This window comes from Jaculus jaculus, chromosome 6 (genome assembly GCF_020740685.1).
Source record: "Jaculus jaculus isolate mJacJac1 chromosome 6, mJacJac1.mat.Y.cur, whole genome shotgun sequence".
Taxonomy (NCBI): Eukaryota; Metazoa; Chordata; class Mammalia; order Rodentia; family Dipodidae; genus Jaculus; species Jaculus jaculus.
Window position 1 is genome coordinate 5,277,133 of NC_059107.1, and position 27,839 is coordinate 5,304,971.

At 43.7% G+C, this 27,839-nt stretch overlaps 1 protein-coding gene across 1 annotated transcript; it reads right to left on the reverse strand.

The window, feature by feature from the left end:
• Window positions 1-33: 33 nt before the first annotated feature.
• Ppp2ca (protein phosphatase 2 catalytic subunit alpha) lies at window positions 34-27,839 on the reverse strand. The gene is made up of 7 exons (XM_045152919.1): window positions 27,737-27,839; window positions 13,442-13,651; window positions 5,134-5,307; window positions 4,309-4,398; window positions 3,687-3,848; window positions 2,405-2,523; window positions 34-778 (listed from the first exon to the last, which is right to left on the reverse strand). The coding sequence occupies exons 1-7, from the start codon at window positions 27,836-27,838 to the stop codon at window positions 706-708; spliced, it is 930 nt and encodes a 309-aa protein (XP_045008854.1). The 5' UTR covers window position 27,839; the 3' UTR covers window positions 34-705.

Here is a 27,839-nt window from a genome sequence, read left to right on the forward strand (position 1 = left end):
CCCACTGATACAATTAAAATTTGACTTTCTTAGTTCTTAGTTCACAAGTTTATTATGAAAAACACTGCAGTGCTCTTGTGCAGTAACATCGTCTTACAGGAGGGGAAACAGTTCTGTTCAAAATAACTCACCAGGTTTTCTGACAATAACAAAGAACACGGGGCTGAGATTTGAGAAGGGAATAAACTGAGTGCAGACAAATCATACAATTAAATTAAATGGTATCCCTGAAAATAAACAAAACGATTTCAAAATTCACAAGTAGAGGGGAGGCCCTGGTACTTATTTTCAAAAATGTTCATTAAGCTCCAATGATTGTTTGCTGCTATCCTTATCTACAGTCATGCTGAGTAAAGCTATAGCTAAATGGAAGTTAAATTGTATTCACGAGGTGTTAATGTTTACATCTTAGTATCTGCAGTCTCTCAGAGAAAGCAAAAGTAACTACAAATAGCGCTATGCCAGAAACGGGATTCTTGACCAACAATGTCGCTTCAGCATGCAATGAACTGGCTCATTCTAAAGTGGTCACGGCTGTTGATGACAAGAGGCTTTGTATTTTTATATGGCACATCTTTTGGTCCATGTGAAAACAAGTTTTTTGAATGTTAACTATTTTCTGACACTTTGGAGTTACTGTTGCTCTTCCCATTCCATCAGGTCAATATATGGTTCATGGCAATACTGTACAAGTTTAAAATTTCATTACAGGAAGTAGTCTGGGGTCCGACGAGTAACATGTGGCTCGCCTCTACGAGGTGCTGGGTCAAACTGCAAGCTGAGAAAACAAGACAAGATTTACTGTTTCTATCACAATACACCCATGTGGTAATAACCAAAGCTAAGGCCTGCCATCTTTTCAGCTGTGTGCATGTCCTTCCTTCCCACCCCAGCAGGCCACACTGGAAAAGCCCTCTATCGCAGAGCTGGGCACAGCAGTACGCGCCTAGGAGCTCAGCATTTGACAGGCTGGAACAAGATCACTTCCAGGCCAACTGCAAAGCAAGACCTCATCTCACAGAGCCCTACTGTGGGATAATCATACATTTAAGTTTTGTTTTGTTTCTTAAAGACATGGTCTCAACCAGCCAAGGACTGCCTTGAACTCACTTAGCAGCTGAGAGTGACTGTAACCTCCGACACTCCTGCTAGCATTACAGGTGTTACCCACCCAGCCAATGGGGGCTCCTCAGATGCTCTGAAATAAGGATTCTACTAAGTATGTTAAAATTCTTTTAGGACTGGAGAGATAGCTTAGTGGCTAAGGCACTTGCCTGCAAACCAAAGGACCCAGGTTCGATTCCCCAGGAACCATGTAAGCCAAATGCACAAGGGGGCGCATGCATCTCGAGTTTGTTTGCAGGGGCTGGAGGTCCTGGTGCGTCCATTCTGTCTGTCTGTCTGTCTCTCTCTCTCTCTCTCTCTACCTATTTCTGTATCTCCCAAATAAATAAATGAAATATTAGAAAAAAAAAATTTAACATGCTGAACCTCATTTCTCAGCCTCCAAATATACTTTAGTTACATCATAATAAAAACAGGTTTAGGGGCTAGATGGTTGGCTTAGCGGTTAAGGCGTTTGTCTGCAAAGTCAAAGAAGTCAAAGGACCCAGGTTTGATTCCCCAGGACCAACGTCAGCCAGATGCACAAGGGGGTACAGGCATCTGGAGTTTGTCTACAGTGGCTGGAGTACCTGGAGGGCCCGTACATACAATTAAAACCTGGAGCTTTGGCTTGGGGGTGATGAAGTGCTTGCTGTGCAAACATGAGGACCACAGTTCGGATCCCTAGCACCGCTGTAAAAGCCAGGTGCAGTGGTCTGTACCTGTATTCCCAGTGCTGGGGAGGCACAGTCAGGAGGACTAGCCAAATATTGAAAGCCCAGATTTAGTGAGAGATCATGTCTCACAAGTGGAGTGAATGAGGAAGACATTTAACATCAACCCCTGGCCTCCATTAGCACTTCCACACACCACAAATGCAAGAAGAAGAAAAAAGTTGGGGCTGGAAAGATGGCTTAGCGGTTAAGGTGCTTGCCTGCAAAGCCAGAGGACCTTGGTTTGATTCCCCAGAACCCATATAAGACAGATGCACAAGGTGGCACATGTGTATGGAGTTCATCTGCAGTGGCTGGAAGCCCTGGAAAGGCCATTCTCTCTCTCTTTCCTTCTCCCTGTGTCTTTCTCTCAAATAAATAAATAAATAAAAATTAAAAAAAAAAGAAAAAAGTTGTAAGTAGTTTATATAAGGTAACTTAATTTCTGCAGATCTGAAAATCTATTCCAACTAAAACCTGAATTGTAATCGTACTTCATTTAACGAGTCTGTGCACACTTGCCTATATGATGAAAACTAACTACTGAACAAGGGAAACAAGTGCTGGGATGGAGAAGCAATACTTACAAGGAGTATTTGAGAGTATCATCAAGTTCCATGATTGCAGCTTGGTTGCCACAGCGATAACAATAGTTTGGAGCACTGAAAATTGTTACTACATTCCGGTCATGGCACCAGTTATAACCCTGTAAGAAAAGGGGAAAGAAAGTGAGTCCTGAATCACGAGCCCAAACAAGCACCTGATCACATGTTTGGCTGCAGTGGCTGAAAACTGATTAATGCATCTCCTTCAGGAGAGCAGAGCAATATTAATTTTCTCATCAGTCACAGCAGAAGGCTCCTGTGTTAGTCAGTCACTGCTCAGCTGTAAGCGAAATACCCACCCTAGTGTCTGCTGTGCAAAACCCAAAGGAGCCACCTGAACATGAGCTATTTCTGTGACATTTTGTGTTTTACATTGCCCACAACTGTGTCTATGTGTAGGGTATGTACAGTGTATGCAGGTGCATGTGTCCCTGAGCACACATATATACATGAAGGCCACAGGAGGACATGGAGTGTCTCATTTCCCTGAGACAGTCTGTATGTTTTTGGGTTAGATTTGCTGACAGGAAGCCCCAAGCATCCTCCTGTCTCTAACCACCTCAGTGCTGGGGTTACAGGCATTTTACATGGACCCTGGGAATCAGACCCAGGCCCTCAGGTCTGCATAGCAAAGACTCTCTTACCCACTGAGCTATCTTCCCACACTCACAAGTTCCTCTCCCTAACTTTAAGTCAGATTTGACTGACAATAATCACAAAATTTTAATAGTGTTTAATTCTAAAAATATGCTAATCAAAGCTGGGCATGGTGGTACACACCTTTAATCCCAGCACTTGGGAGGCAGAGGTAGGAGGATCGCTGGGAGTTCAAGGCTACTCTGAGACTACACAGTGAATTTTAGGTCAGCCTGGGCTAGAGTGAGAACCTACCTTGAAAAACAAAAAGTATAACAAAACAAACAAAAAAGCTGATCAGTGTTTTTATAAAGAACCCTGGCATGTTTCCTTTAGCTTTTTCTTTCAAGTCACAATCACCCAAGGACCGCCTCAACATTTCAGGGTGATTCATCTCTCTCCAACATGCATACACAATCCAAGCCTTTAGAAATTCCCTGAAAATACATGTGACCTGTGCTAGCCACCACAGGCTTGATTCGAGTACTTGTGGGAACTCAATGAAAAAGGTTTCCACTCTGTCAGAACTCTAGAAAGAATGTTTTTAATATTTCATGAGTTAACAGTGCAGAACTCCTCTCAAGTGGCTAAGAAGCAAATCATGTTTCAAAAAGCAGAACATACATACCTCCATCACCAGCTGGTGAGCTCTAGACACCAACGTGAGGCCATTGGCATGGTTAAATGTCTCAGAAATATCTTGGCCAAAGGTGTAACCAGCTCCTCGAGGAGATATACCCCAACCACCACGATCATCTGGATCTGACCACAGCAAATCACACATGGGGCCCTAAAAACCAGATCCAGGTTAGAAGCTATCTTTTACAAAAAGGCCAAGTTCATGATTTGGGTAACTGAGCATAAATAGCATTCACCAAAGGAATTTTTGAATGGTATTCACTGAAAACAGTAATAAATTTTTGCAGTAATAAAAGCCATTTCTCAAAGTCTTTGTTGAGGGACAGATGACACCCCAATAGCAACATATCCCTCATCTATCTGCCTGTGGGCAAGTTTCAATATCAGGCAGTGAGAGTTACTGGTAAGACAGGTGAAGATAATGTAATGTCTCACAAATACTGTGACAGTGAAACACTTCTAAGCTTGTTCTGAACAGTGGGGTTTAATAAGAGCACTTACATCTTCTAGGGTTGCTTTTGAGGATTAAAGAATATAAATTCAATTTACAATTAAACTTTTCCTCTTATGAAAAGGTTTTCTGACAAGAATTTAGCAAACAAAAGCCAAACCTCATGAGGAACTTCTTGTAGGCGATCAAGTGCTCGGATGTGGTCCAGTGTATCTATGGATGGTGAAAGACCACCATGGAGACAGAAGATCTGAAAAGGTTTATTGAAAATGTTAATTTCACCAAAGAGAAACTATAACATAATCTGGACTAAGCTTTAGGCAAGAGCATCCATCGTTTGCCCAGTCATCGTTTCACCACACATGGGCCTACCAGGTGGCCACCTTTCCTTTCTTCCTGACAAATTATCCCCATGGTAAGCAGACTCAATTAGCTCCTCCCACAAAATGTGTCTCTAATCTTAACTTTGCCAAAGGCCCAGTTAGTATCTTCACAAGCACAGGGCTTTCCTGTAAGCCTCCTGAGTACGCCTCTACTAGGACTGGCAACTACATCCTGGCATCTACATCCTGGCATCTTTACATCTTACACTCATTCAGAAAAATTACCTCCAAACCTGAATGGGCTACATTTTCTACCCAAAACAGGTTGGTATCTGATACAAAGAGAAAATTAAAAAAAAAAAAAAAGAAGCCATCAATATTTACCAAAGCTGGGCATGGTGACACACGCTTTTATTCCCAGCACTCTGGAGGCATAGGGAGGAGAACTGCTTTGAGTTGAAACTACAGAGAGAGTTCCAGGTCAACCTGGGCTAGAGTGAAACCCTACCTCAAAAATAAATAAATATATACATATACATATATATATATATATGTATATTAAATAAACCAAAGCCCAAAGGGGCTGAGCAAAAAGCCAGTGGCATCTGAACACTAAGAAAGAAGGCAGTGCCCATCAGCAGTGAGCGTGAAGATGAACAAACCTGCCCATCCACCAAGGCAGTGAGAGGAAGATAGTCAAAAAGATCTGTAAAGTATTTCCAAACATTTGCGTTTCCGTATTTTCTTAAGCACTCATCGTAGAAACCATAAACTTGTGTGATCTGTCTGCTTTCATGATTCCCTCGAAGAATGGTGATACGTTCACGGTAACGAACCTAAAACAACAAAAAGGAAAATATCAAACAGCTGGGCTCTTTCAAAAATCAAAATGACAGCAGGTGTGGTGGTGTACACCTTTAATCTCATCACTTGCGAAGGGCAGAGGTAGGAGGATCACCATGAGTTCAAGGCCACCCAGAGACTACATAGTGAATTCCTGGTCAGGGTGAGCTAGAGTGAGACCCTACCTTGAAAAACCCAACAACAACAAAAAAACTAAAATGATATTTCAGGAAACTTTCTATAGAGAAACCCAGAATTCCAATTTTGTTGCAAAAACAAAATATATCCCCACATCATAAAGAACTGAAATTACAAACATTTTAAGATGCTTGCCAATACCATCTCAATTAAAACCAACTTCTGCCACCAACTTTATGTGAAGTATGAACTAAGGAGTTTAAGACCTGGTATGAATTTTCTCCACACCAACAGCTTTTAGTGAATTGGTTATGCAACCACCACCATCACAAGCCTGTTTTAGAGCCCTTTCACCCCTCTCAAAGATCCCTTATGCCTATCTGCAGTCACTCCCCAATCCCACCCACTCTCCTAGCTCCTGGCAACCAATATGTCTCCTGAGAATGCCTTTTCTAGAAGTGCAATATAAGTAGAAAAACAAAACATAGCCTTTGTGCTATTACTTGGAATATTTCTGAAGTTCATCCACACTGTACCACTGATCAGTGTGGAATTCCCCTTTACAGTCACAGCGCCTCACTGCATTACATTCCAGTTCCTAGCTTTCTTTTCCCTTTTCTTTTCAGACAAGATTTACTTTATAGCCCAGGTTGGTCTTAAACTCATGGGGACCAACTTTCCCCGCTTCCCTGCAGCCGGGATTATAGACACAAGCCACCATGCTCACCTCCATTTTGTTTCTGCAATATGAGCTGTGATGGTTTCTACTTTTGTGGGCTCCCTCCTCTGCCCTCCCCTGGCTATCACAAATAACTGTTACAACGATCCTTTATGAAGTCATATGGTAGGTATATTCCCCAATTTTTCAAACAAGGGTGGGCCATTTCACATTCTCAACAATGCATGACGATCCTAATTCTCTGCATGTTCACCTGTACGTGGCATTATTATTGCCATCATTTTTAAAGATATTGTATTTTATTTATTAGAGGGGTGGGGGAATGGGCACACCAGGGACTCCAGACACTGCAAACAAATTCCAGATGCACGCACCACTTTGTGTATCTGGCTTACATGGGTACTAGGGAATTGAACTTGGGTCTTTAAGGCTTCGAGGCAAGTGCCTTAGCCAGTAAGCCATCTCTCCAGCCCTATCACCATTATTGACTATTGCTGTACTAACAAATGTGAAAAGGAGGGTACTTCATTATGGCTTTAATTTACATTTCCTAAACCTGCATCTCCTTAGGTAATGAATCTACTTAAGTACTTTGCCCATTTAAAAATTACATCATGGGCTGGAGAGATGGCTTAGGAGTGTAGGTCCTTGGCTGCAAACCCAAAGGACCCAGGATCTGCAGTGCCATTGGAAGCCAAATGCACAAGGTGGTGCATGCGTAGGGAGCTCATTTGCAGTGTCCAGAAACCCTGATGTCCCTCCTCCAACTCTTTCTCTCTCAAAATAAGAATATTTAAAATTTGTCTTGCTCCGGGCTCACAGGAGGATTGCCATGAGTTCAAGGCCACCCTGAGACTACACAGTGAGTTCCAGGTCAACCTGGGCTACAGTGAGACCCTACCTGGGGGGGGGGGGGAGTCTTGCATTGGGGAAGAGGTGGCAGAAAGAATGCTAAGAGCAAAGGAAGACTGCTTACAATGCAGTCATCCAGGCACAAAGTGGCCTTCATATTCATGACTCCACAGTGACTGATGGTACCTACATATCTGCTAACAGGAGGAAAAAACTGATGTCATAAAGGTGGAAGAGAGATTGGTTGGAAAGAAGGGATTCAGTGGAGAAGGGATTGGGAGGGGAAAGGAAAGGATGGTTTTTTGAGGATTATGATCATGGTATACTATCTGTATTTATGGAAATTGTCAATAAATAATTGAAAAAAATTATGTCTTCGGGGCTGACAAGATGGCTCAACAGTTAAAGGTGCTTACTTGCAAATGCCTTCCAGCCCAGGTTAAAGCCCCAAGCTACCTATGAAATCCAGATACAAAAGGTGGCCCAGATGTCTGATATTCATTTGCCAGTGACAAGAGGCCCTGGAAGGTGTACACACACAGGCAAATAATTAAAAACTAAATTAAACAATCTCTTAAGCTAGGCCTAGTGGCACGTGCCTACAACCCTGTCACTCAGGAAGCCATGGAAGAAATACTGAGTTTGAGGCCAGCTTGGGTTACACAGTAAGACTGTCTTAAAAGTCTTGTTAAGCAGGCTATGGTGGTGCATGACCTTAATCTTGCTCAACTTTGGGGAGGCAGAGGTAGCAAGATGGCTGTGAGTGGAGGCCAGCCTGGGCTAAAATGAGACCCTACCTCAAAAAATAAATGAACAAAAAGTCTTGTTAAGACCCCCTCCCCACGTGCATTTGAGGCAGGGTCTTAGCCTTGCCCAGACAGAGCTGAAAGTCACTCTATAGTCCAGGCCAGCTTGAACTCACAGCAAGCCTCCCACACCTCCACACCCTCAAACAGTGGGATGAAGGGCAAGCGCCACCACACACCTTTATCCCAGCTCCCAGCACTTGAGATGTAGTGGCAGGATGATCATCATTGAGTTCGAGGCTACCCTGAGACAACAGTGAATTCCAGGTCAGCCTGAGCTAGAGTGAGACCTTATCTCGAAAGATCACACCAAAAAAAAAAAACCATGAGACTGCGAGATCCAACCTTGAAAAAACAAAAAACTAAATAAATAAAAAAATTTGAGGGTGGGAATATAGCTCAGTGATAGAGCATGTACTTAGAATTGGGAGAAGCCTTCAGTTCAATTCCCAGTACCAAGAAGATACTAAAACCTTAACACAAACACATACTCTTTGTTATGTCTTTGGAAGAACTTTGTGGGCTTCTGAGACAGGATCTCATGTAGTCCAAGCTGGCCGCAAGGTCACTATATAGCAAAGGCTAACCTTCAATTTCTTTCTAAAATTATTTTTATATTTTATTCTCATTTATTTGACAGAGAGAGAGAGAGAGAGAGAGAGAGAGAGAGAGAGAGAGAGAATGGGTGTGCCAGGGCTCCAGCCACTGCAAACAAACTCCAGACACATGCACCCCCTCCCTTGTGTATCTGGCTTATGTGGGTTCTGAGGAAATCGAACCTTTGGCTTTGCAGACAAACGCCTTAACTGCTAAGCCATCCCTCTGGCCCAAAACTTCAATTTCTGATCCTCCTCTCTTTACCTCCTGTTGCAGTCAGGTTCACCTGGCTGGTAGAAATCACCCAACAAAGAGGAACTTATGGGAAAAAGAGGTTTATTTTGGCTTGCACACTTAAGGGGAAGCTCCATGATGGCAGGGGAAAACGATGCCATGAGCAGAGGCTGGACATCATCCCCTAGTCCACATAAGATGGACAACAGGAACAGGAGAGTGTGCCAAACACTGGCAAGGGGGAACCGGCTATAACACCCATAAGCCCACTCCCAACACTAAGTACACTGCCTCCAAGTTCCCAAAATTCCATCAGCTGGGAACCCAGCATTCAGAACACCTAAGTTGATGGGGGACACCTGAATCAAAGCACCACACTTCTACACACTAGGATCACAGGCACACACCACCATGCTTTTCTGGTCCTGGGAATCGAACCTCTACTGACTGGTGTCCTTAGGCCACGATCACTGTCCTTATAAATATTAACAGAGCTTTAAAATCATAAACATTGTTATCCTACATTTCGGAGGGCGGGAGGGAGAAAGAATTGGCATGGAGGCCTCAGCCACTGCAATCAAACTCCAGACACTTGTAACACCTAGGGGGCATGTGAGACCTTGTGCTTGCCTCACCTTTGTGCATCTGACTCAAGTAGGATCTGGAGTCAAACATGGGTCCTTGGGCTTTGCAGGCAAGTACCTTAACCACTACGACATCTCTCCAGCCCTTTTCCTACATTTGATTGTAGACATTTATATCTTTTGTTTTTTTTGAGGCTAGCCCAACAGATTGGCCATTTTGTTTGTTTTTGTTTTTGCTTTGTCAAGGTAGGGTCTCACTCTAGCTCAGGCTGACCTGGAATTCACTATGTAGTCTCAGGGTGGCCTCAAACTCATGGCGATCCTCCTACCTTTGCCTTCCAAGTGCTGGAATTAAAGGCATGCACCACCACGCCTGGTAGATTAGCCTTTTATTTCATTTATTTTAATGAGCGGGAGTGAGAGCCAGAGAGAATTGGCATGCCAGGGCCTCCAGCCACTGCAATTGAACGCCAGACGCTCACACTACACCTTGTGCCCATGTGCAACTTTCAGTGCTTGCATCACTTTGTGTGTCTGGCTTACATGGGATTGGGAGAGTCAAGCAATGGGTCCTCTGACTTTGCAGGCAAGTGCCTTAACTGCTGAACCATCTCTGCAGCCCAACATTTAAAGCTTTTGCTCCTATATTTAGGTTTATGATCCATTTGTTCCAACACTAGTTGCTGAAAGGGCCATCCTTTCCTCCACTATTCACTTACTACACGATCCAGCACCAAAGGAATCCAAGATCAAGGTGTCAGCAGCTGTCTGTCTTCTTAAGGCTTCTCCCCTTGACTTAAAACAGTTCTCCATTTTCTTCCCTAAATCTGTGACCTCCCTAAACTCCCCCTCTTTTTTTTTCAAGGTAGGGTATCACTATGTACTCTCAGGCTGGCAACTGGCTTTGAACTCACAGAAATCCTACCATTGCCTTCTGAGTGTTGAGATTAAAGGTATGTACCTCCACACCCAGCCATCTTTTTTTTTTTGATCTTTTAATATTTGTTCTTATTTATTTATTGGACATAGAAAGAGGGAGAGAGAGAGACAGAGAGAGAGAGTGGGTGTGCCAGGGCTTCCAGCCATTGCAAACAAACTGCAGATGCGTACGCCTCCTTGTGCACCTGGCTAACGTGGGTCCTGGGGAATTGAGCCTCAAACCGGGGTCCTTAGGCTTCACAGGCAAGCGCTTAACTGCTAAGCCACCTCTCCAACCCCCACACCTTGTTTTTTTAATGGTGTGTATGCAGATGTGTGTGCCCATGCACATGCATGAGGAGGCCAGGAGTCACCTGGTGTTTTACTCTACTGCTCTGCTCTGCCTTACTTACCCAAGTACAGGTAGCTCACTGAACCCAGAGTTGTTATTTTTAGGACTGGAACACTATGAGCCACAGTAATCCTCCTATCTCCTGTCTGCTCAGTACTGAGGTCAAAGAAGTGCGTTGCCAGGCCCGGCTTTCCCAAAGGGTGCCAGGGTTCTGAACTCAGGTGTTTATGTTTGCAGAGCACAACACAGCAACACGCCATCAGCCCTGGGCATAAATTCTTAAAGACAGCACATTCCTTGCATGTGACCGGGCTACCAGCTCCTTCCATAGCATTAGCCACCACAGGAACCTCTCACCGCCCAATCTAGACTAGACTGCTGGATGAGTGGACTCCTCAGAGTAGCAGTTCCTTACAGAATTCACCTATCAGTCACCTAAAATTCATCTCCTGCTAAATAAAACCAGATCCCACTGCTTCTCTAACATTAGAAAAGTTGATGATAGAAGGCTTATAATTCTGAATATTTTGTAATAAAAATGAGTCTGTTGCCTAGGTAAAGGGGAGAGAAGCTTCTACTTTAAACATACAAGTCAAACACTTTTTACAGGTGAAAGGCAGAAAGCAGCAGCCCGCCTGGAAACCACCTTCATTGAGCTTCGTTGTCATCTATGCATTTCACATGCTGCATCCACTTCTTTGAACTATTAGTATTTCTTTTAAGCAGGATCTCAGTGTATTAGTCAGCTGTTCTAGAGCTTTCTATGTAGCCTAGGATGGCCAACTCTCAACCCAAGAAGAATTACAAGCCACAAATAGCACATTTTTGGGGCGGGGGATGTCTTTTCTAGCCCAGGCTGACCTGGCATTTACTCTGTAGCTCAGGATGGCCTTGAACTTACAGACATCCTCCTACCTCTGCCTCTGAAGTGCTGGGATAAAGTATAATCTAGATATCCACACACTGTTGTGTATTTAATTCAATTTTTCTAATATTAAGGATAATGCTACAATTATTTTTATGTAATGTTCTTTTCCTCTTTAAATTCTTCCTCAGTAGAATTCTCATTGGATTGTCGGAGTATAAATATTCCAAAATTTGATATTTGAACTTCTGTAACACATCAATTTAATTATTTTACCTCTTTGTAACTAATTTACTAAACTAAAATCACTAATTGACCAGCCCTCTAATATCTTTCAAATCCTGTACATTTTCTCATGTTTGCATTTTGAACTGTCCCCTTACTCAGCAGGCAGGAGCCTAGGGTGAAGTCTAACACACATTGCTTGCATTCCTGCATGTGGAACTTTGTTCTAAAATTTAACATTGGGATGAAGATGAAGAATTGGAAAAGAGGAAACCCTTCAACATATTGGTCTGGGCAAAGACTTTTTGAATACAACCCCAATTGCTCAGGCAATAAAACTACAGATTAATCACTGGGACCTCATGAAATTACAAAGATTTTGCACTGCAAAGGACACAGTGAAAAAAGCAAAGAGGCAACCTACAGAATGGGAAAAAATCTTTGCCAGCTATATATCTGATAGAGGATTAATATCTAGGATATACAAAGAACTCAAAAAGTTAAATAATAAGGAATCAAACAAACCAATCAAAAAATGGGCTATGGAGCTAAATAGAGCATTCTCAAAGGAAAAAATATGAATGGCATATAAGCATCTAAAAAAATGTTCTATGTCACTAGTCATCAGGGAAATGCAGATTAAAACTACATTGAGATTCCATCTCACTCATTCCTGTCAGATTGGCCCCCATCATGAAAACAAATGATCATAAATGTTGGCGGGGATGTGGAAAAAAAGGAACCCTTCTACATTGCTGGTGGGAATGCAATCTGGTCCAGCCATTGTGGAAAACAGTGTGGAGGTTCCTAAAACAGCTAAAGATTGATCTACCATATGACCCAGCTATAGCATTCCTAGGCATATATCCAAAGGACTCATCTCATTTCCTTAGAAGTACATGCTCAACCATGTTTATTGCTGCTCAATCTATAATAGCCAGGAAATGGAACCAGCCTAGATGTCCCTTAACTGATGAGTGGATAATGAAGATGTGAAACATTTATACAATGGAGTTCCACTCAGTGGTAAAGAAAAATGAAGTTATGAAATTTGCAGAAAAATGGATGGATCTGGAAAGGACTATACTAAGTGAGGTAACCCAGGCCCAGAAAGCCAAGCGCCACATGTTCTCTCTCATATGTGGATCCTAGCTACAGATGACTGGGCTTCTGCGTGAGAATGAAAATACTTAGTAGCAGAGGCCAGTAAGTTGAAAAGGAAACATAAAGGGAAGAGAAAGGAAGGGAGGAGGGTACTTAATAGGTTGATATTGTATATATGTAAGTACAATGATTGTAATGGGAGGTACTATGATGGAGAATGGAATTTCAAAGGGGAAAGTGTGGGGGTGGGGAGGGAGGGAATTACCATGGGATTTTTTTTATAATCATGGAAAATGTTAATAAAAATTTAAAAATTATGGGGACTTTTAAAGTTAGACTGAATACATTGTATTTTATATCATGTATGGATATCAATTTATGGGGCAGGGGCAGAATATGGTGATTTGATTAAGATGTCCCCCATAAATTTAGGTATTCTGAATGCTAGTGTCCCCAGCTGACAGAAATTGGTAATTAAAGCCTCCTGGAGACGAGTATTATTGTGGACAGGCTTATGAATGTTATAGCCAGTTTCCCTATGCCAGTGTTGGGCACACTCTCCTGTTACTGTTGTTCACCTATGTGGGACAGGGGGTGATGTCCACCCTCTATTCATGCCATTGTTTTCCCCTGCCATCATGAAGCTTCCCCTCAAGCATGTAAGCCAAAATAAACCCCTTTTTACCACCAAAAAAAAAAAAAGAATTGGAAAAGAGCACAAAGAGGGCTGCCTTACCCAGTTCCAACGGCTCAAGCAAGAAAACTGAAATTACCTTAAGAGCTACGAGCAGTGTAACTGTTTCCACTGAGTAGTATCCTCTGTCAACGTAATCACCCATAAACAGGTAATTTGTATCTGGTGATTTGCCACCGATTCTAAACAGTTCCATGAGGTCATGAAATTGCCCGTGCACATCTCCACAGACAGTGACTGGACATCGAACCTCTTGTACGTTGGATTCTTTTGTCAGGATTTCTTTAGCCTACAGATGGAAGAAAAAAATGATACAGTTAGCATTAAGCAGCAGCAACAACAACAAAAAAGGTAAGTTTCCTCACACTTAATGTCCCGTAAAGGGTAGATTTCGTGTAAGATAAAACCACAGGCATTTTTGATCTCATTAAATAAGATATAGTTAGATTCTGTCCACCGACTACCCCACCCCTTATACACAGAGGATGTATACCCAGTTGCTCATTCACTCACCAGCATCAGGAGTTTCTACGCTTAACAAAGTACCTTCCGATTTTCCATCTAAGTTGGATCATTGGCATCCACACTATGAAACTATGAAAGAGCCACTTTCTTGGCTTTGGAGTTCTAGCATTAAGAAGGTACTCCAGGTTCCTAGGTCACAAAAGGTTCTTTAGACATCAAAACTTCTCCGCTTACTTTGTTGTATTTCTTTTTCTTTTCTTGCTTTTCTTTTTTTTTTTTTGCTGGAAGGCTGCTTTTTTTTTTCTTTTCACCATTTTTATTAACATTTTCCATGATTATAGAAATTATCCCATGGTAATACCCTCCCCTTGCAACTTTGTTCTATTTCTTTTGTCTTTTTGTTTTTTTATTTGGAGGCAGGGTCTCACTCTAGCCCAGGTTGACATAGAACTAACTCCATGTAGTCCCAGGCTGGTCTGAACTCAGCCTCCAGAGTACTGCAATTAAAAGTGTGTGCTAAAAATAGAAAAGTGTGTGCTATTAGAGCCAGCCTTCATTTCTTTTCTAAATGGACAAACACACATACTTTTTTAGAAAAAAGTACTTAAAGTTGGGAAGGACAGTACAAGCCTTTCATCCAAGCACTTGGGAGGCAGAGAGGTAGAGGATCTTTGTAAGCTGGAGGCCAGCCTGAGACTATGTTGAGTTCAGGCCCCGTCAGTGTGGGCTGGAGTGAGACCCTACTTTGAAATACAATTTTTGTTTTGTTTTGTTTTTGAGGTAGGGTCTCACTGTGGCCCAGGCTGACCTGGAATTCACTATGTACTTCCTCGCTGGCCTCAAACTCACAGTGATCCTTAACTGCTACGCCATCTCTCCAGCCTTCAAATGTCACTTTTAAGTGTACAAGCAGCAGCTACCATTCAGGGGCTGGAGAAACGGCTCAGCAGTTAAGGCGCTTGTCTGCAAAGCCTGAAGACCCAGGTTCAATTCTCTAGTACCCACATAAAGCCAGATGCACAAGGTGGCACATGCTTCTGGAGTCTGTTTCCGGTGCCTAGAGGCCCTGATGTGCCCATTCTGCCCCCAAAATAAATAAGTAATTTTTAAAAAGAAGCTACCATCCAGTCAATAAAAACTTATTGATGATTTACTATCTGCTAGATGTCTCTATTGAAGATTATTGCGCAATTAGGAAAATAAGAGAGGGCTGAGAGGCGCTATGCTACAGAGGGCTGGCGTGAGAAGTCTATGCACTCCTGATGGGCCCCTCTAATGGTCACCTCTAAAGCCTGCAGGCCTCCCTCCATCCACCATCCTATTTCAAAGGTGGTTATACAATTACAGCTCTAGCATAATAAAGTACATGACAGAACCAGCTTTTCAAAGCAACTTCACCAATGTTAGTTTTAGGGTGGTTTTAAATAATCACTGTTTCATTCCAGCACTTTGACTCCGAATGAAAGTGCTGTTCATTTTATGTTTGCATTGAAGCCAAAGCCACGCCAACCATTTCTGCTTCCACTAAAACATTTTTCCAGGCCACCAAATTTCTCAGTGACTATAATCATCGGAGAAAAGAATTAAAATTCAATTTGTAAAACTATGTAATTAATGCCGAACTCTAACTTATCAGAATCCTGCAATTCAGGTGGTATCATCTGGAATTAAATAGATCAAGCAAAAAAAAAAAAAAAAAGATTTGATAGGAACTTTCTAGAATAAGGCTAAAATTAGAAATAAGGAACTGTTTAAGTAAAACTGTTATCTTAAAAACCCAAATATTCTGCAGATACTCTTGACATAAATCTTTGGGGACATTAGCTTATTATCAACATCCTTTTGGTATTCTGGGTTTGCCTTCTGGTATCTTATAACTTCATTTTCAACTGCTATAAGCGAATCAACTATAAAGGAAATGTCCTGTATGCTGGAATTCTTATGTGGGGCATCTTCACCATCAAAGTAACATGAAATCAAAGTAGATTTGTGTAAACCACTCTAACTCATCCATATCAGGACTTTTTTTTTTTTTTTTTTTTTTTGGTTTTTCGAGGTAGTGTCTCACTCTAGCCCAGGCTGACCTGGAATTCACTATGGAGTCTCAGGGTGGCCTCGAACTCACTCTGCCTCCCGAGTGCTGGGATTAAAGGTGTGTGCCACCACACCCGGCTTCACATCAGGACTTTAATTTACTTGAGAACGGCAGACAGAGAATGGGCACACCAAGGCCTCCAGCCCCTGCAAATGAACTCCAGATGCATATACCACCTTGTGCATCTGGCTTACATGGGTCTTGGGGAGTTGAGCCTCGAACCAGGGTCTTTAGGCTTCACGGGCAAGCACTTAACCACTAAACCATCTCTCCAGCCCCTTATTAGGACGTTTGAAGGAAGGCAATTAAAAGAAAAATTAATGTACTAACAACAGATTCACCAAGTTAGACATAATTTCCTTAAGGGCATACAGTAACTATCATTTCTTGTTATTTATACTGTAGAAAAGGACTGCACAACACATCTATATATTTCTATTTTATGGATAACACACTTAAAAAGTAAGATGGGTCAACTGTCCAGAAAGGAATTGGCCTCAATATTCAAGACCTTGCAGTGCCTAGCAATACCTATACAAGATCCTCATTAATAGGAGAAAAAGATGATGACACCAAATTAAAAGAGAGACTAATGGAGAGGGAGGAGATATGATGGAGAGCAGAGTTGTGAAGGGGAAAGTGGGGAAGGGAAGGGAAATATCATGGTTTATTGTCTAACTATAGAAGCTGTCAATAAAAAATATAAATTAAAAATTAAATTAAATTTTTAAAAAAGCAAAATGGGCCTGGGGAGGTAGTTCAGTGGATAAAACATTTGCCACACAGCATGAGTACTGATGTCAGGTGTCCAGAAGCCATGTAAAGTCAGTCCTTAATGCCAGCCCTCCTGTGGAAAGATGGGAGGTGGAGACAGGAAAATCGCCAGAATCGAAGGCCGGCAAGCCCTTAAATACAGTGGTGAGCAAGAAACACTGCCAACAAGGTGGACGGTGAGGCTGACACCTGAGACTGTCCCGAGCTCCGCGTGTGACATGGCAGCACCTGAGAACAGGCAAGCGGTGCAGAAGGAAGCTCCTGCCTCCCCAAAAGCAGGGTCTCTGAAAGTCACAGGGACAGAGGCATCCACAGCCACTAGAGGCGGGGTTACCCGCCCCTGCAGCCCAAGCAGCAATGGTTCTGGAGCACTCTCATCAAGCTAAGTCAGCAAGGATCACACGGTGCTCACTGTGGATGTTAAGGTCAATACTAGTAGACCTGCATGGTAATTCATGCCTGTGATTTCCACACTTGAGTAGCTTAAAGCAGGAGGATCCTGAATTTGAGGCTACTTTGGACAACATAGTGTGTTTTAGACCAGCTTAGCTACATAGTGAGTCAATCCCCACCCACACAAATAAAAAGGTGGGGATGGCCAAGGTGTGTTGGCGCACGCCTTTAATCCCAGCACTCGGGAGGCAGAGGTAAGAAGATCACCATGAGACACCCTGAGACTACATAGTAAATTCCAGGTTAGTCTGAGCTATAGAGTGAAACCCTACCATGAAAAACCAAAAAATTAAATAAAAAAAAAAACATGTACTTCATTTCAAATTCAAATATTGGTTCAATCTTTGGATTTCGATGCTAGCTACTTGAGAGATCAGGAAGAAACCAGAAACTTTCTTTTATGTTTAAAAGGGCTGGGCCACTGATCTGCATTCCCAACCATTTCATTTTTGAAACAGGTTTACCCTACACAGTCCAGGTTGGCCTGAACTCGGGCCTCATCTGGCTTACACAGACCTTTCTTTTTCAAGGTAGGGTCTTGCTCTAGCCCAGGCTAACCTGGAAATTCACTTTGTAGTCTCAGGGTAGACTCAAACTCACTGAAATCCTACCTGCACCTGGAGTTCCTTTGTAGTGGTTGGAGGCCCTGGCACACCCATTCTATCTGCCTCCTTCTCCCCTCACCCCTCAAAAAAAATTTAAAACATTTTGTGAAAAAAAAGCAATTTTGACAATCATTACTGATCATGAGACAGTTTGCTAGCTCTGGCAGGTCTGTTTCTAGGTAACCCAAGCTGGCTTCAAATTCATGGCAATCCTCCTGCCTCAGTCTCCTAAGTACTGAGATTTTGTTATGTACCACCACACCAGGCTTCAATCTTTGTTAAAGTAGAGCAACTTAACTCCAACCCCACACAAGGTCTTGTGTTTCCCAGGCTGGCCTTGAACTCACTATGTAGATGAGGATAATCTTGACCTTCTGATCCTCCTGTCTACCTCCCAAGTGTTCACGTATGCCAGGCAAGCACTCCACCACCGAGCACAACACATCTCCAGCCCCTGAAGTACAAAATTGTGTGTGTGTGGGGGGGGGGGGGTAGTGTATATGTGTGTGCAGATGTGCACACCCATCAGAGGGTACCAGAGATTCACTGGCCTTACCTGCGCCCCTGGGGGGGGGGGATTATATCCAAGTGCAGGACATGCCCAGGTTTTTTTTGTTTTGTGTATCTTTCCTTTCATAAAATATATATTTATTTATTTGAGAGAGAGAGAGAATGAGAATGAGAATGAATGGGCAGGCCAGAGCCTCCAGCCACTGAAAACGAACTCCAGATGCTTAGGACTCCCTTGTGCTTACAAGGGTCCTGGACAGTCGAACCCAGATCCTTTGGCTTTGCAGGCAAACACCTTAACCACTAAGCCATCTCTCCAGCCCTCTTTTCTTTATGAGGTAGGGTTTTGCTCTAGCCCAGGCTGACCAGAATTCACTATGTAGTCTCAGGATGGCCTCCAACTCACAGTGATCCTCCTACTTCTGTATCCTGTATGCTGGGATTAAAGATGTGCGTCACCATGACCAGCTTTAAGCCACAAGTACTTTTAACCACTGAGTAATCTTTCCAGCCCCAAGCATACTACTTTTAATCAGGGTATTACAACCCTTTTTATAAAGAAATTAAAGTGTTCTATTTAACATTACTACTTTGGTATAACTTTAAGGATATTTTAGAAGAAAACATAAAAATTACCCAAAGGAATAACTAGTAAAGCCATTATATTGACATATGCTTGCAAAGCCTGCTGACTCAGGCTCAACTTCCAAGGTACCCAGTTAAGCTAGATGCAGAAAGTGACAAGACGGCTGGAGAGATGGCTTAGCAGTTAAACACCTGCCTGTGAAGCCTAAGGACCTCGTTCGAGGCTCAACTCCCCAGGACCCACATAAGCCAGATGCACAAGAGGGCACATGTATCTGGAGTTTGTTTGCAGTGGCTGGAGGCCCTGATGCACCCATTCTCATTCTATCACAGTCTCTTTCTCTCTGTGTCTGTGTCAAATAAATAAATAAATATTTTTTTAAAACCTAAAAAGAGTGACAAGAGAGTCTGGTATTTATGGCAACAAAGGGCCCAGATGAACAACCTCCTCATGCACGCAAACAAATAAATGAATAAAAATAGGGGCTATGGAGATGGCTCAACAATGAAAGCAATGCATCTTGCACAAGAGAACTGATCTCTCTCTCTCTACTAAAAACCTACATAAGCGAATAAATTAAGCCATTTCAATTACTTCCATATAAGAATAAGTTAGTATGCAATTCACATACAAAATTCACCCACTTTGGGTCTGTTTCTAGCCTGATCTGTACAAGATGACAGCCTGGATGGTCTTTTGGGTTTCTTCCATCACTGAAATTCTGTTCCGTCCTGAAACAGCAACTAAGTGTTTTTTACTAAGTCAAAAGTTACTCAAGAGAAATGGGTAATGGTCATTACTGCTTGTTATATAGATAATAGGTCACAAAGATATACACATATATGGATAGAGTATGAATGGGCACACCAGGGCCTCTAGCCACTGCAAATTAACTCCAGACATGTGACACACCCCCCCAATTTGCTGTGATTACTGTGAGTCTGAGACAAGCCTGAGCTACAGCAAGACCCTACTTCAAAAAAACAAACAACGACAAAAGACACAAAAAAGAAACAACTACATTTCAAAGCCAAGTTTGGTGGTACAACCTAAGCACTCTGCAGGCTAAAACAGAAGGATAGGGAGTTCGGGCCGGTCAAGGTTACAGTGTGCAGCCCAAAACTGCAAGTTAAGACCCTAGAAGGAGGGTATGCTGCCCCCCATTGGGAAACAGACATCTCTCACTGTTCTGCTCCTCCATTCTAATATGTAATCCCAATATACAAGGAGGTGGCAGCGCTGAACTGTGATGAAATTAAGCAGCTGATCCCAAAATGGACACCACCTCCTTTCTTTAGCATACTCTACTCCATAGCAAAAACAAAAGCTACAGGGCTGCAGATGGCTAAGAGGCTAAGAGGACTTGCCTGCAAAGCCCAACAAACCAGGCTTGATTCCCTGGTACCCATGCAAAGCAAGATGCAAAGTGGTACATGTGTCTGGAGTTCTACTGCAGTGGCAGGAGGCCCTGGTGTACCCATTCACTCTTACAGATACACTTTTTTTGTTTGTTTGTTTGGTTGGTTTTTCGAGGTAGGGTCTCGCTCTGGCCCAGGCTGACCTGGAATTCACTATGTAGACTCAGGCTGGCCTCGAACTGACGGCGTGCCACCATGCTCAGCTTTAACTGTTTATCTTATTTCAGTTTTCCTTCACTTTTTAAAATTTTCATTGTTGTCTGAAAAGCTGTCCTGCCCAAGAAAGATTCTGACCTGTACTAGGATTAGGATGGGAAGGTGGTCATTGCTTAAATAGCTTCTTTAAAAAGTACATCTGTGGCCAGGCGTGGTGGCGCACGCCTTTAAGCCCAGCACTCGGGAGGCAGAGGTAAGGAAGATCGCCGTCAGTTCGAGGCCAGCCTGAGTCTACATAGTGAATTCCAGGTCAGCCTGGGCCAGAGCGAGACCCTACCCGAAAAAAACAAAAATGAAGCAATGGCTCAGCAGTTAAAAGGTAAAAGGTACTTGAATGAAAAACCTGATGTCTTAGGGTTTGAGTCATATAAAGCCAGATGCACAAAGTCGCACATGCATCTGGAATTCTGGAGTTTGTAGTGGCAAGCCCTGGCATTCCCATTCTCTCTTTCCCTTTGCTTGCAAATAAAAATATTTTTAGGGCTAGAGAGATGGCTTAGCAGTTAAGGTGCATGCTTGTGAAGCCTAAGGACCCAGGCTCAATTCCTCATTAACCACATAAGCCAGCATGGCACATGTATCTGGAGTTCCGTTTGTAGTGGTTGGAAGCCCTGGTGTGCCCATTCTCTCTTGGTCTATCTGCCTCTTTCTCTCAAAAAAAAATATTTTTTTAAAACAGATAAACAGTCAATGGGCTGGAGATGGGTTAGCAGTTAAGCGCTTGCCTGTGAAGCCTAAGGACCCCAGTTCAAGGCTCAGTTCTCCAGGACCCATGTAAGCCAGATACACAAGGTGGCACATGCATCTGGAGTTCATTTGCAGTGGCTAAGAGGCCCTGGCATGCCCATTCTCTCTCTCTCTCTCTGTTGCTCTGAAATAAATAATAAACAAAAATTTAAAAAAAGGGCTGGAGAGATGGCTTAGCGGTTAAGCGTTTGCCTGTGAAGCCTAAGGACCCCGGTTCGAGGCTCGGTTCCCCAGGTCCCACGCTAGCCAGATGCATAAGGGGGCGCACGCATCTGGAGTTCGTTTGCAGAGGCTGGAAGCTCTGGCGCGCCCATTCCCTCTCTCTCCCTCTATCTATCTTTCTCTCTGTGTCTGCCGCTCTCAAATAAATAAATAAATAAATAAATTTTGAAAAATTTAAAAAAAGATCAACAGTCCAGCCAGGCATGGTGGTGCATGCCTTTAAATCCCAGCACTTGGGAGGCCACTTAGAGACTACAGTGAATTCCAGGTTAGCCTGGACTAGAGTGAAACCCTACCTTGAAATAACAAAGACAAACAGTCAAAAGCAGTGCTGGTCTGTCTCTCTTCAGCATCCTCAAAAAAGAATCCACCATCACCTCAAACCAAACTCCAAGTATCTTCTGGATTCCCTACCTTACCTTCTTCCAACTAAACAAAGGATACTTGGCATCCCACTTACAATGTAAAAAAATTCGCTTCATAAAATAGAGGAACACTAGACTGTACACATAGATAAATGTTACCCCATTTATTCCCCAGGACTCATCTTTTGGACCTTGAACTCCCAATCCTCCTGCCTCAGCTCAAGTAGCTGGGGTTACAGGTCTGCAACAAGGTGGTTTCCGGGGTCCGTCATTCTTGCTACTGCATGCGATTCACCTTTAATGCCAGGTTTTGAAGACAAAGAACTCTTAGCCCCCAACAAAGAAAATAGGGAGGACTGGGGGAACCTTTTATGTGATTAGAATAGTTTTCTCATTAAGTTAACCCAAATCTACAGTACCACTTCCAGGCTGGGAGATCATAAAACATCTCACACATGTTTATAGAAGGAAGCTACATAGGCGAAAAGAAAGTTATTTAGTAAGTGACATTAGCTATGCAAAAGTTACACTTTATGTAATAGTTGAAAACTCCATTATCATGATTTATACTTATCTAAGGCAGGAAAATGACCTAAGGTTTTCATTTCACCAATCTTACTTGAGGGAATAATTAAGTAGGACAACAGTATAGGACATGAATGGAAGCTTTCAAACAGGACAGATAATGCTTCACTTTACAGAATTATTGATTCTACAATTTCATTTGGCCCCAATTCACCTGCACCCCAGAAAAAAGATCTCTAAGGCAAGCCTAGAACACTGGGATTAGAATTCCTACCTCCCCAGGCAACCTTAGTTTTAGCTTTTGTGGCCAAATCACTTAATCTATTGGAGTACGTGCATTATATCTCTAAGAATACTTATTGAAATCAAAAGAAAAATAATCTGGAACACACATCCCCACTGGTTTGTTCTCAACATTCAAACCACACCAGGGCCTCTGGCTGCTGCAAACAACTCAAGATACATGTGATACATGCACCACTTTGTGCATCTGACTTTATGTGGGTACTGGAGAATCTAACCCAGATCCTTAGGCATTGCAGGCAAAAGGCCTTGAACCAATATGGAACATCTCTCCAGCTCTCCTGAGTAGGGCAAGCCCTAATCTTAGAATCTGGAAGGCTGAGGTAGGAGGATGGATGAGTTTATGGTCAGAGTGGGGATACAAAGTGAGACCTGACCTCAAAAGAACCCAGAGGAAAAAAAAGGTAAATGGGACTTAGTGGTATACATGCCTTTACTCCCAGCATTGAGGCAGAGGTAGGAGGATCACTGTGAGTTCAAGGCCACCCTGAGACTGACTACATAGTGAATTCTAGGTCAGCCTGGACTAGAGTGAGACCCTACTTCGAAAACCCAAAAAGGACATTTAACTAAGGGGTCAGAAAATTGGCTCACAGGCTCAAGGCCTGCCGGCCCAGGTACAATTCCCTGGCCACCATGGAAAGCTGGACATTAAAAAATGGGGCTCTTTTGCCCCAGTAAGACTCTTGCATGCCACACACACATACATGCAAATAAAAATATATATTTTTTAAATTTATTTATTTATTTATTTGAGAGCGACAGACACGGAGGGAGAGAAAGACAGATAGAGGGACAGAGAGAGAATGGGCGCGCCAGGGCTTCCAGCCTCTACAAATGAACTCCAAATGTGTGCGCCCCCTTGTGCATCTGGCTAACGTAGGACCTGGGGAACCTAGCCTCGAACGGGGTCCTTAGGCTTCACAGGCAAGTGCTTAACCACTAAGCCATCTCTCCAGCCCCAAATAAAAATATATTTTACAACCTGAACTTAAGCCCGGCATGGTGGCGCACGCCTTTAATCCCAGCACTCGGGAGGCAGAGGTAGGAGGATCGCGTGAGTTTGAGGCCACCCTGAGACTCCATAGTAAATCCCAGGTCAGCATGGGCTAGAGTGAGACCCTACCTTGAAAATACAAAACAACAAAAATAAAAAAAACCTGAATTTGCCCAGTTAGTGGCACATGCCTTTAATCCCAATATTTGGGAGACAGGGGTAGTAGGATGGCTGTAAGTTCCAGGTCAGGGTTAGAATGACACCTTAACTTGAAAAAAACAAGCACCCCCCCCCCAAAAAAAATTTGGGCTTTAGAGCTCAGCAGTTAAGGCATTTCCTTGCAAAGTCTACCTACCTGTGTTCAATTCTCCAGCCACCCATGTAAAGCCTGACAAGCACTCATTTGCAGTTATAAGAGACCCTGGGGAATCCAGCACACATGTGTATGTGTAAAAGTTAATTAAAAAATAAATGTAGGGCTGGAGAGATGGCTTAGCAGTTAAGCGCTTGCCTGTGAAGCCTAAGGACCCCGGTTCAAGGCTCAGTTCCCCAGGATGGACGTTAGCCAGATGCACAAGGGGGCACACGCGTCTGGAGTTTATTTGCAGTGGCTGGAAGCCCTGGTGCGCCCATTCTCTCTCTCTCTCTAACTGCATCTTTCTCTCTGTGTCACTCTCAAATAAATAAGTAAAAATAAACAAAATATTTAAAAAAATAAATGCAATGAGCAGCAAATATATTGGTGAAATGTAACTTGTTTTACTAGCAGGACTTGTACAAAAAAAAGAGCTATCAAGATCTCAAAACTTGTCAAATTCGTTTATTTTAGGTTTATATAGTCTCAAAAGTTTAAATACAAATTAAAGACATTTAGAGTGGTGACAGTATTTCACCAAAATCCAATCTGTTTCATGGAACTTTTGTGTGACACCTAGCTTCAAGCATTATTCACTTTTTTGGTTCACAGAACTAAATCTGGACACAGAGAAACCCATCTAAACAAATCAGCCTGGCTAGTCTGAGCTCAGAGTGGAAACAACGAACTTGTACAGACCCTTCAGGCTTCAGCCACCCCCCACCTTAGCACCCAATACAAACATTCCCGTCTAGTCTCCAAAACACACCTCCCACTTCAATCTCTCCCTACTCAGTTCACACCACACCAACATCTCCAAGCAGATTCCAAGCTCCTGGAGAATGTGTGCAATTTGTTCTTTACTGCTTTTTGGCCTCCTTACAACAGATGTAATCCTGGATATTCAATAACACAAAGCACTAATTTAGAAGTGCTAATTCACATTTGAAGTGACCTCACAACATGTTTTAATTCTTTAGTCAGGAAATAAGGATCGAGTAAATCAGTTGTCCCACAGTAGTCACAGTGACTCATGCACAGGAAGAGGACCAGTGAGTGACCAGGTCTAACTAGTAGTAGAGTGGTCTCACAGCTACACCATGCTCTTTCCAAAGCTTTCCTCACAAATGACTAAGTTGTCTTATTGACTCAAAATACACATTAAGTATTGACTGAGCAGTGCTGGGGATCCAACTCCAACCAGGAGGCCATCCCAGACAGCCCCAGCTATTAAGTAATTTTAAAGGCTTATTTCCAAACATTTAAAATACCGATCTCATTTGATGTGAGGGAATTAAAGGTCAAAACAGGAGATTCAAGGGGAGCATGACAGTGCACACCTGTTACCTAGCACTTTGCAAGGAGGCTGGGATCTGGGTCTACACAGCCAGTACCAGGACAGCCAGGGATAATCAGGAAGACTCAGACTAAAACAAACCAAAACACTACCACCACACAATGATTGCTACTATTAAAAATTCAAGCCGGGCCTGGAGAGAGATGGCTTAGCAGTTAAGGTGCTTGCCCATGAAGTCTAAGGACCAAGGTTCGAGTCCCCAGGACTCACACAGGGTGGCACATAAGTCTGGAGTTCGTTTGCAGTGGCTGGAGGCCCTGGTGCGGCCCCCGACCCCTGCCTGTCTCTGCACCTCTCTCAAATAAGTGAATAACTATTTTTCTAAAACTCATAAAAAAATTCAAGCTGGGCATGCTAGCGTACACCTTTAATCCCAGCACTCAGGCGGCAGAGAGGTAGGAGGATCACCATGAGTTCAAGACCACCCAGAGACTGCATAGTGAATTCCATGTCAACCTGGAGTAGAGACCAACCCTACCTTGAAAAACCAAAAAATAAAAATAAAAAATAAAAGATGGCTTAGGCCGGGCATGGTGGCACACGCCTTTAATCCCAGCACTCGGGAGGCAGAGGTAGGTGGATCGCCGTGAGTTCAAGGCCACCCTGAGACTACATAGTGAATTCCAGGTCAGCTTTGACTTAGAGCGAGACCCTACCTCAAAACAACAACAACAAAAAAAGATGGCTTAGCAGTTAAGGTGCTTGCCTGCAAAGCCAAAGGATCCACGTTCGATTCCCTAGGACCCACATAAGCCAGATGCATAAAATGGCACATGCACCTGGAGTTCCTTTTCAGTGGCTGGAGGCCATGGAGTGTCCATTTTCTCTCTCTCTCTCTAAAGTAAATAAGTACATAGTATTAAAAAAAATTCAAGCAGAGTGTGATGGAGCATACCTTTAATCCCAACACTTGGGAGGAGGATTGAGGTTTCAAGGCCACCCTGAGACTATATAGTGAATTCTAGGTCAACCTGGGCTAGATCAAGACCTTAACTTGAAAAACCAAAATTAAACAATTAACTCCAGCAGATGTGCCAATTCAACTGGCCGTGAAGTTTTGTCTAGGCTTGGGATGAATAAATTTAAATTTGGCTTATTACCTCAACTTTCCTTAGGAGTTTTTGAAAAGTTATCTTAAGAATATAAATTAAGAAAGGGAGGAGGGTACTTAATAGGTTGGTATTGTATATAAGTAAGTACAATGATTGAGATGGGGAGGTAATACGATGAAGAATGGAATTTCAAAGGGGAAAGTGCGGGGGGGGGGGAGGTATTACCATGGGATACTTTTTATAATTATGGAAAATGTTAATAAAAATTGTGAAAATAAAAAAAAGAATATAAATCAAACTCATGGACCTGATTTTCACAAAGCACAAAGGAGCGCTCCAAAAATTCTCTTCACTAAGACGAACTACTAGCATTCCACGACTCTGCATTAAAATAAAGTTTTATATACTTTAGAAAGCTGAATCGACAAAACGTTAAAAATACAACACAGCTGACAGCCAACGTCTTTTTCCAGCCTCTAAAGAAAAGCCCACGGAATTAGATGGTGGCACAAAACACAAAGTTCAGGGTTCCTACACGGGCTGCAACAAGCCCTTCTCAGTAGCCCCCGAGACAAGGAAACCGGCGCCAGAGTGACCACCACCCCGGCTACTTGCCGCCACGGAAACACAGTCAAGTGACTTTCTTCAACAAAGCGCGAGGATACAAAATTTAACCTTGCCCCAGTTTACCTTACTCATTCTAAAAATAAAGGGCAAAACGCCGAGTTTGTCAGGGAAGGGGTTCGCACTCCTCAGCCCGAGTCGGCATATAAATCACGGCGAACCGACCCTCGATCTCCCATGCACAAGCTCCTTATTAGGGAGCCACGACTCGCCGGCCGGTCCCCCCGTTTCTTCCAAGTACGAAAAGTTGAACTCCCCACCCACCCCCTCCAGAGCGGGCTCCCCGCGACCTTCGCAGACACCGGGCTGGCCACGTCCTCCGCCGTCACCCCCTTTCGCAGGAGGACCCCGGCAGAAGACGGCTGCGGGAGCCGAGCGCGCACGGCCGAGGCTGGCACAATAGCCGAGCGGCCCGCCGCGCCGCGGCCCCGAATCTCCATCCCGTCCCCGCCCCGGAGCCCCGGAGCCGGCCGAGCGGCGCCATTTTAGGCGGCGGCGACGACGACCGACGAGGGCGCTGGAGGCCGGGGGCGCCGGGCCGCTCGCTCGGGAGCCGCCGCCGCCGCGCGCCGGAGGGCCAGGCCCGGCGGAGGGCGGAGGGCGTCGCGGCCGGCGCTCCGCCATGTTGCACCCCCGCCCGCCGCCGCCGCCGCCGCCGCCGGGGCCCGCCCGCCCGCCCCGGCCCGAGCGCCGCTCACCGCTCACCTTCTCGCACAGGCTCTTGACCTGGGACTCGGACAGCTGCTTGCATTCGTTCAGCTGCTCGATCCACTGGTCCAGCTCCTTGGTGAACAACTTCTCGTCCATG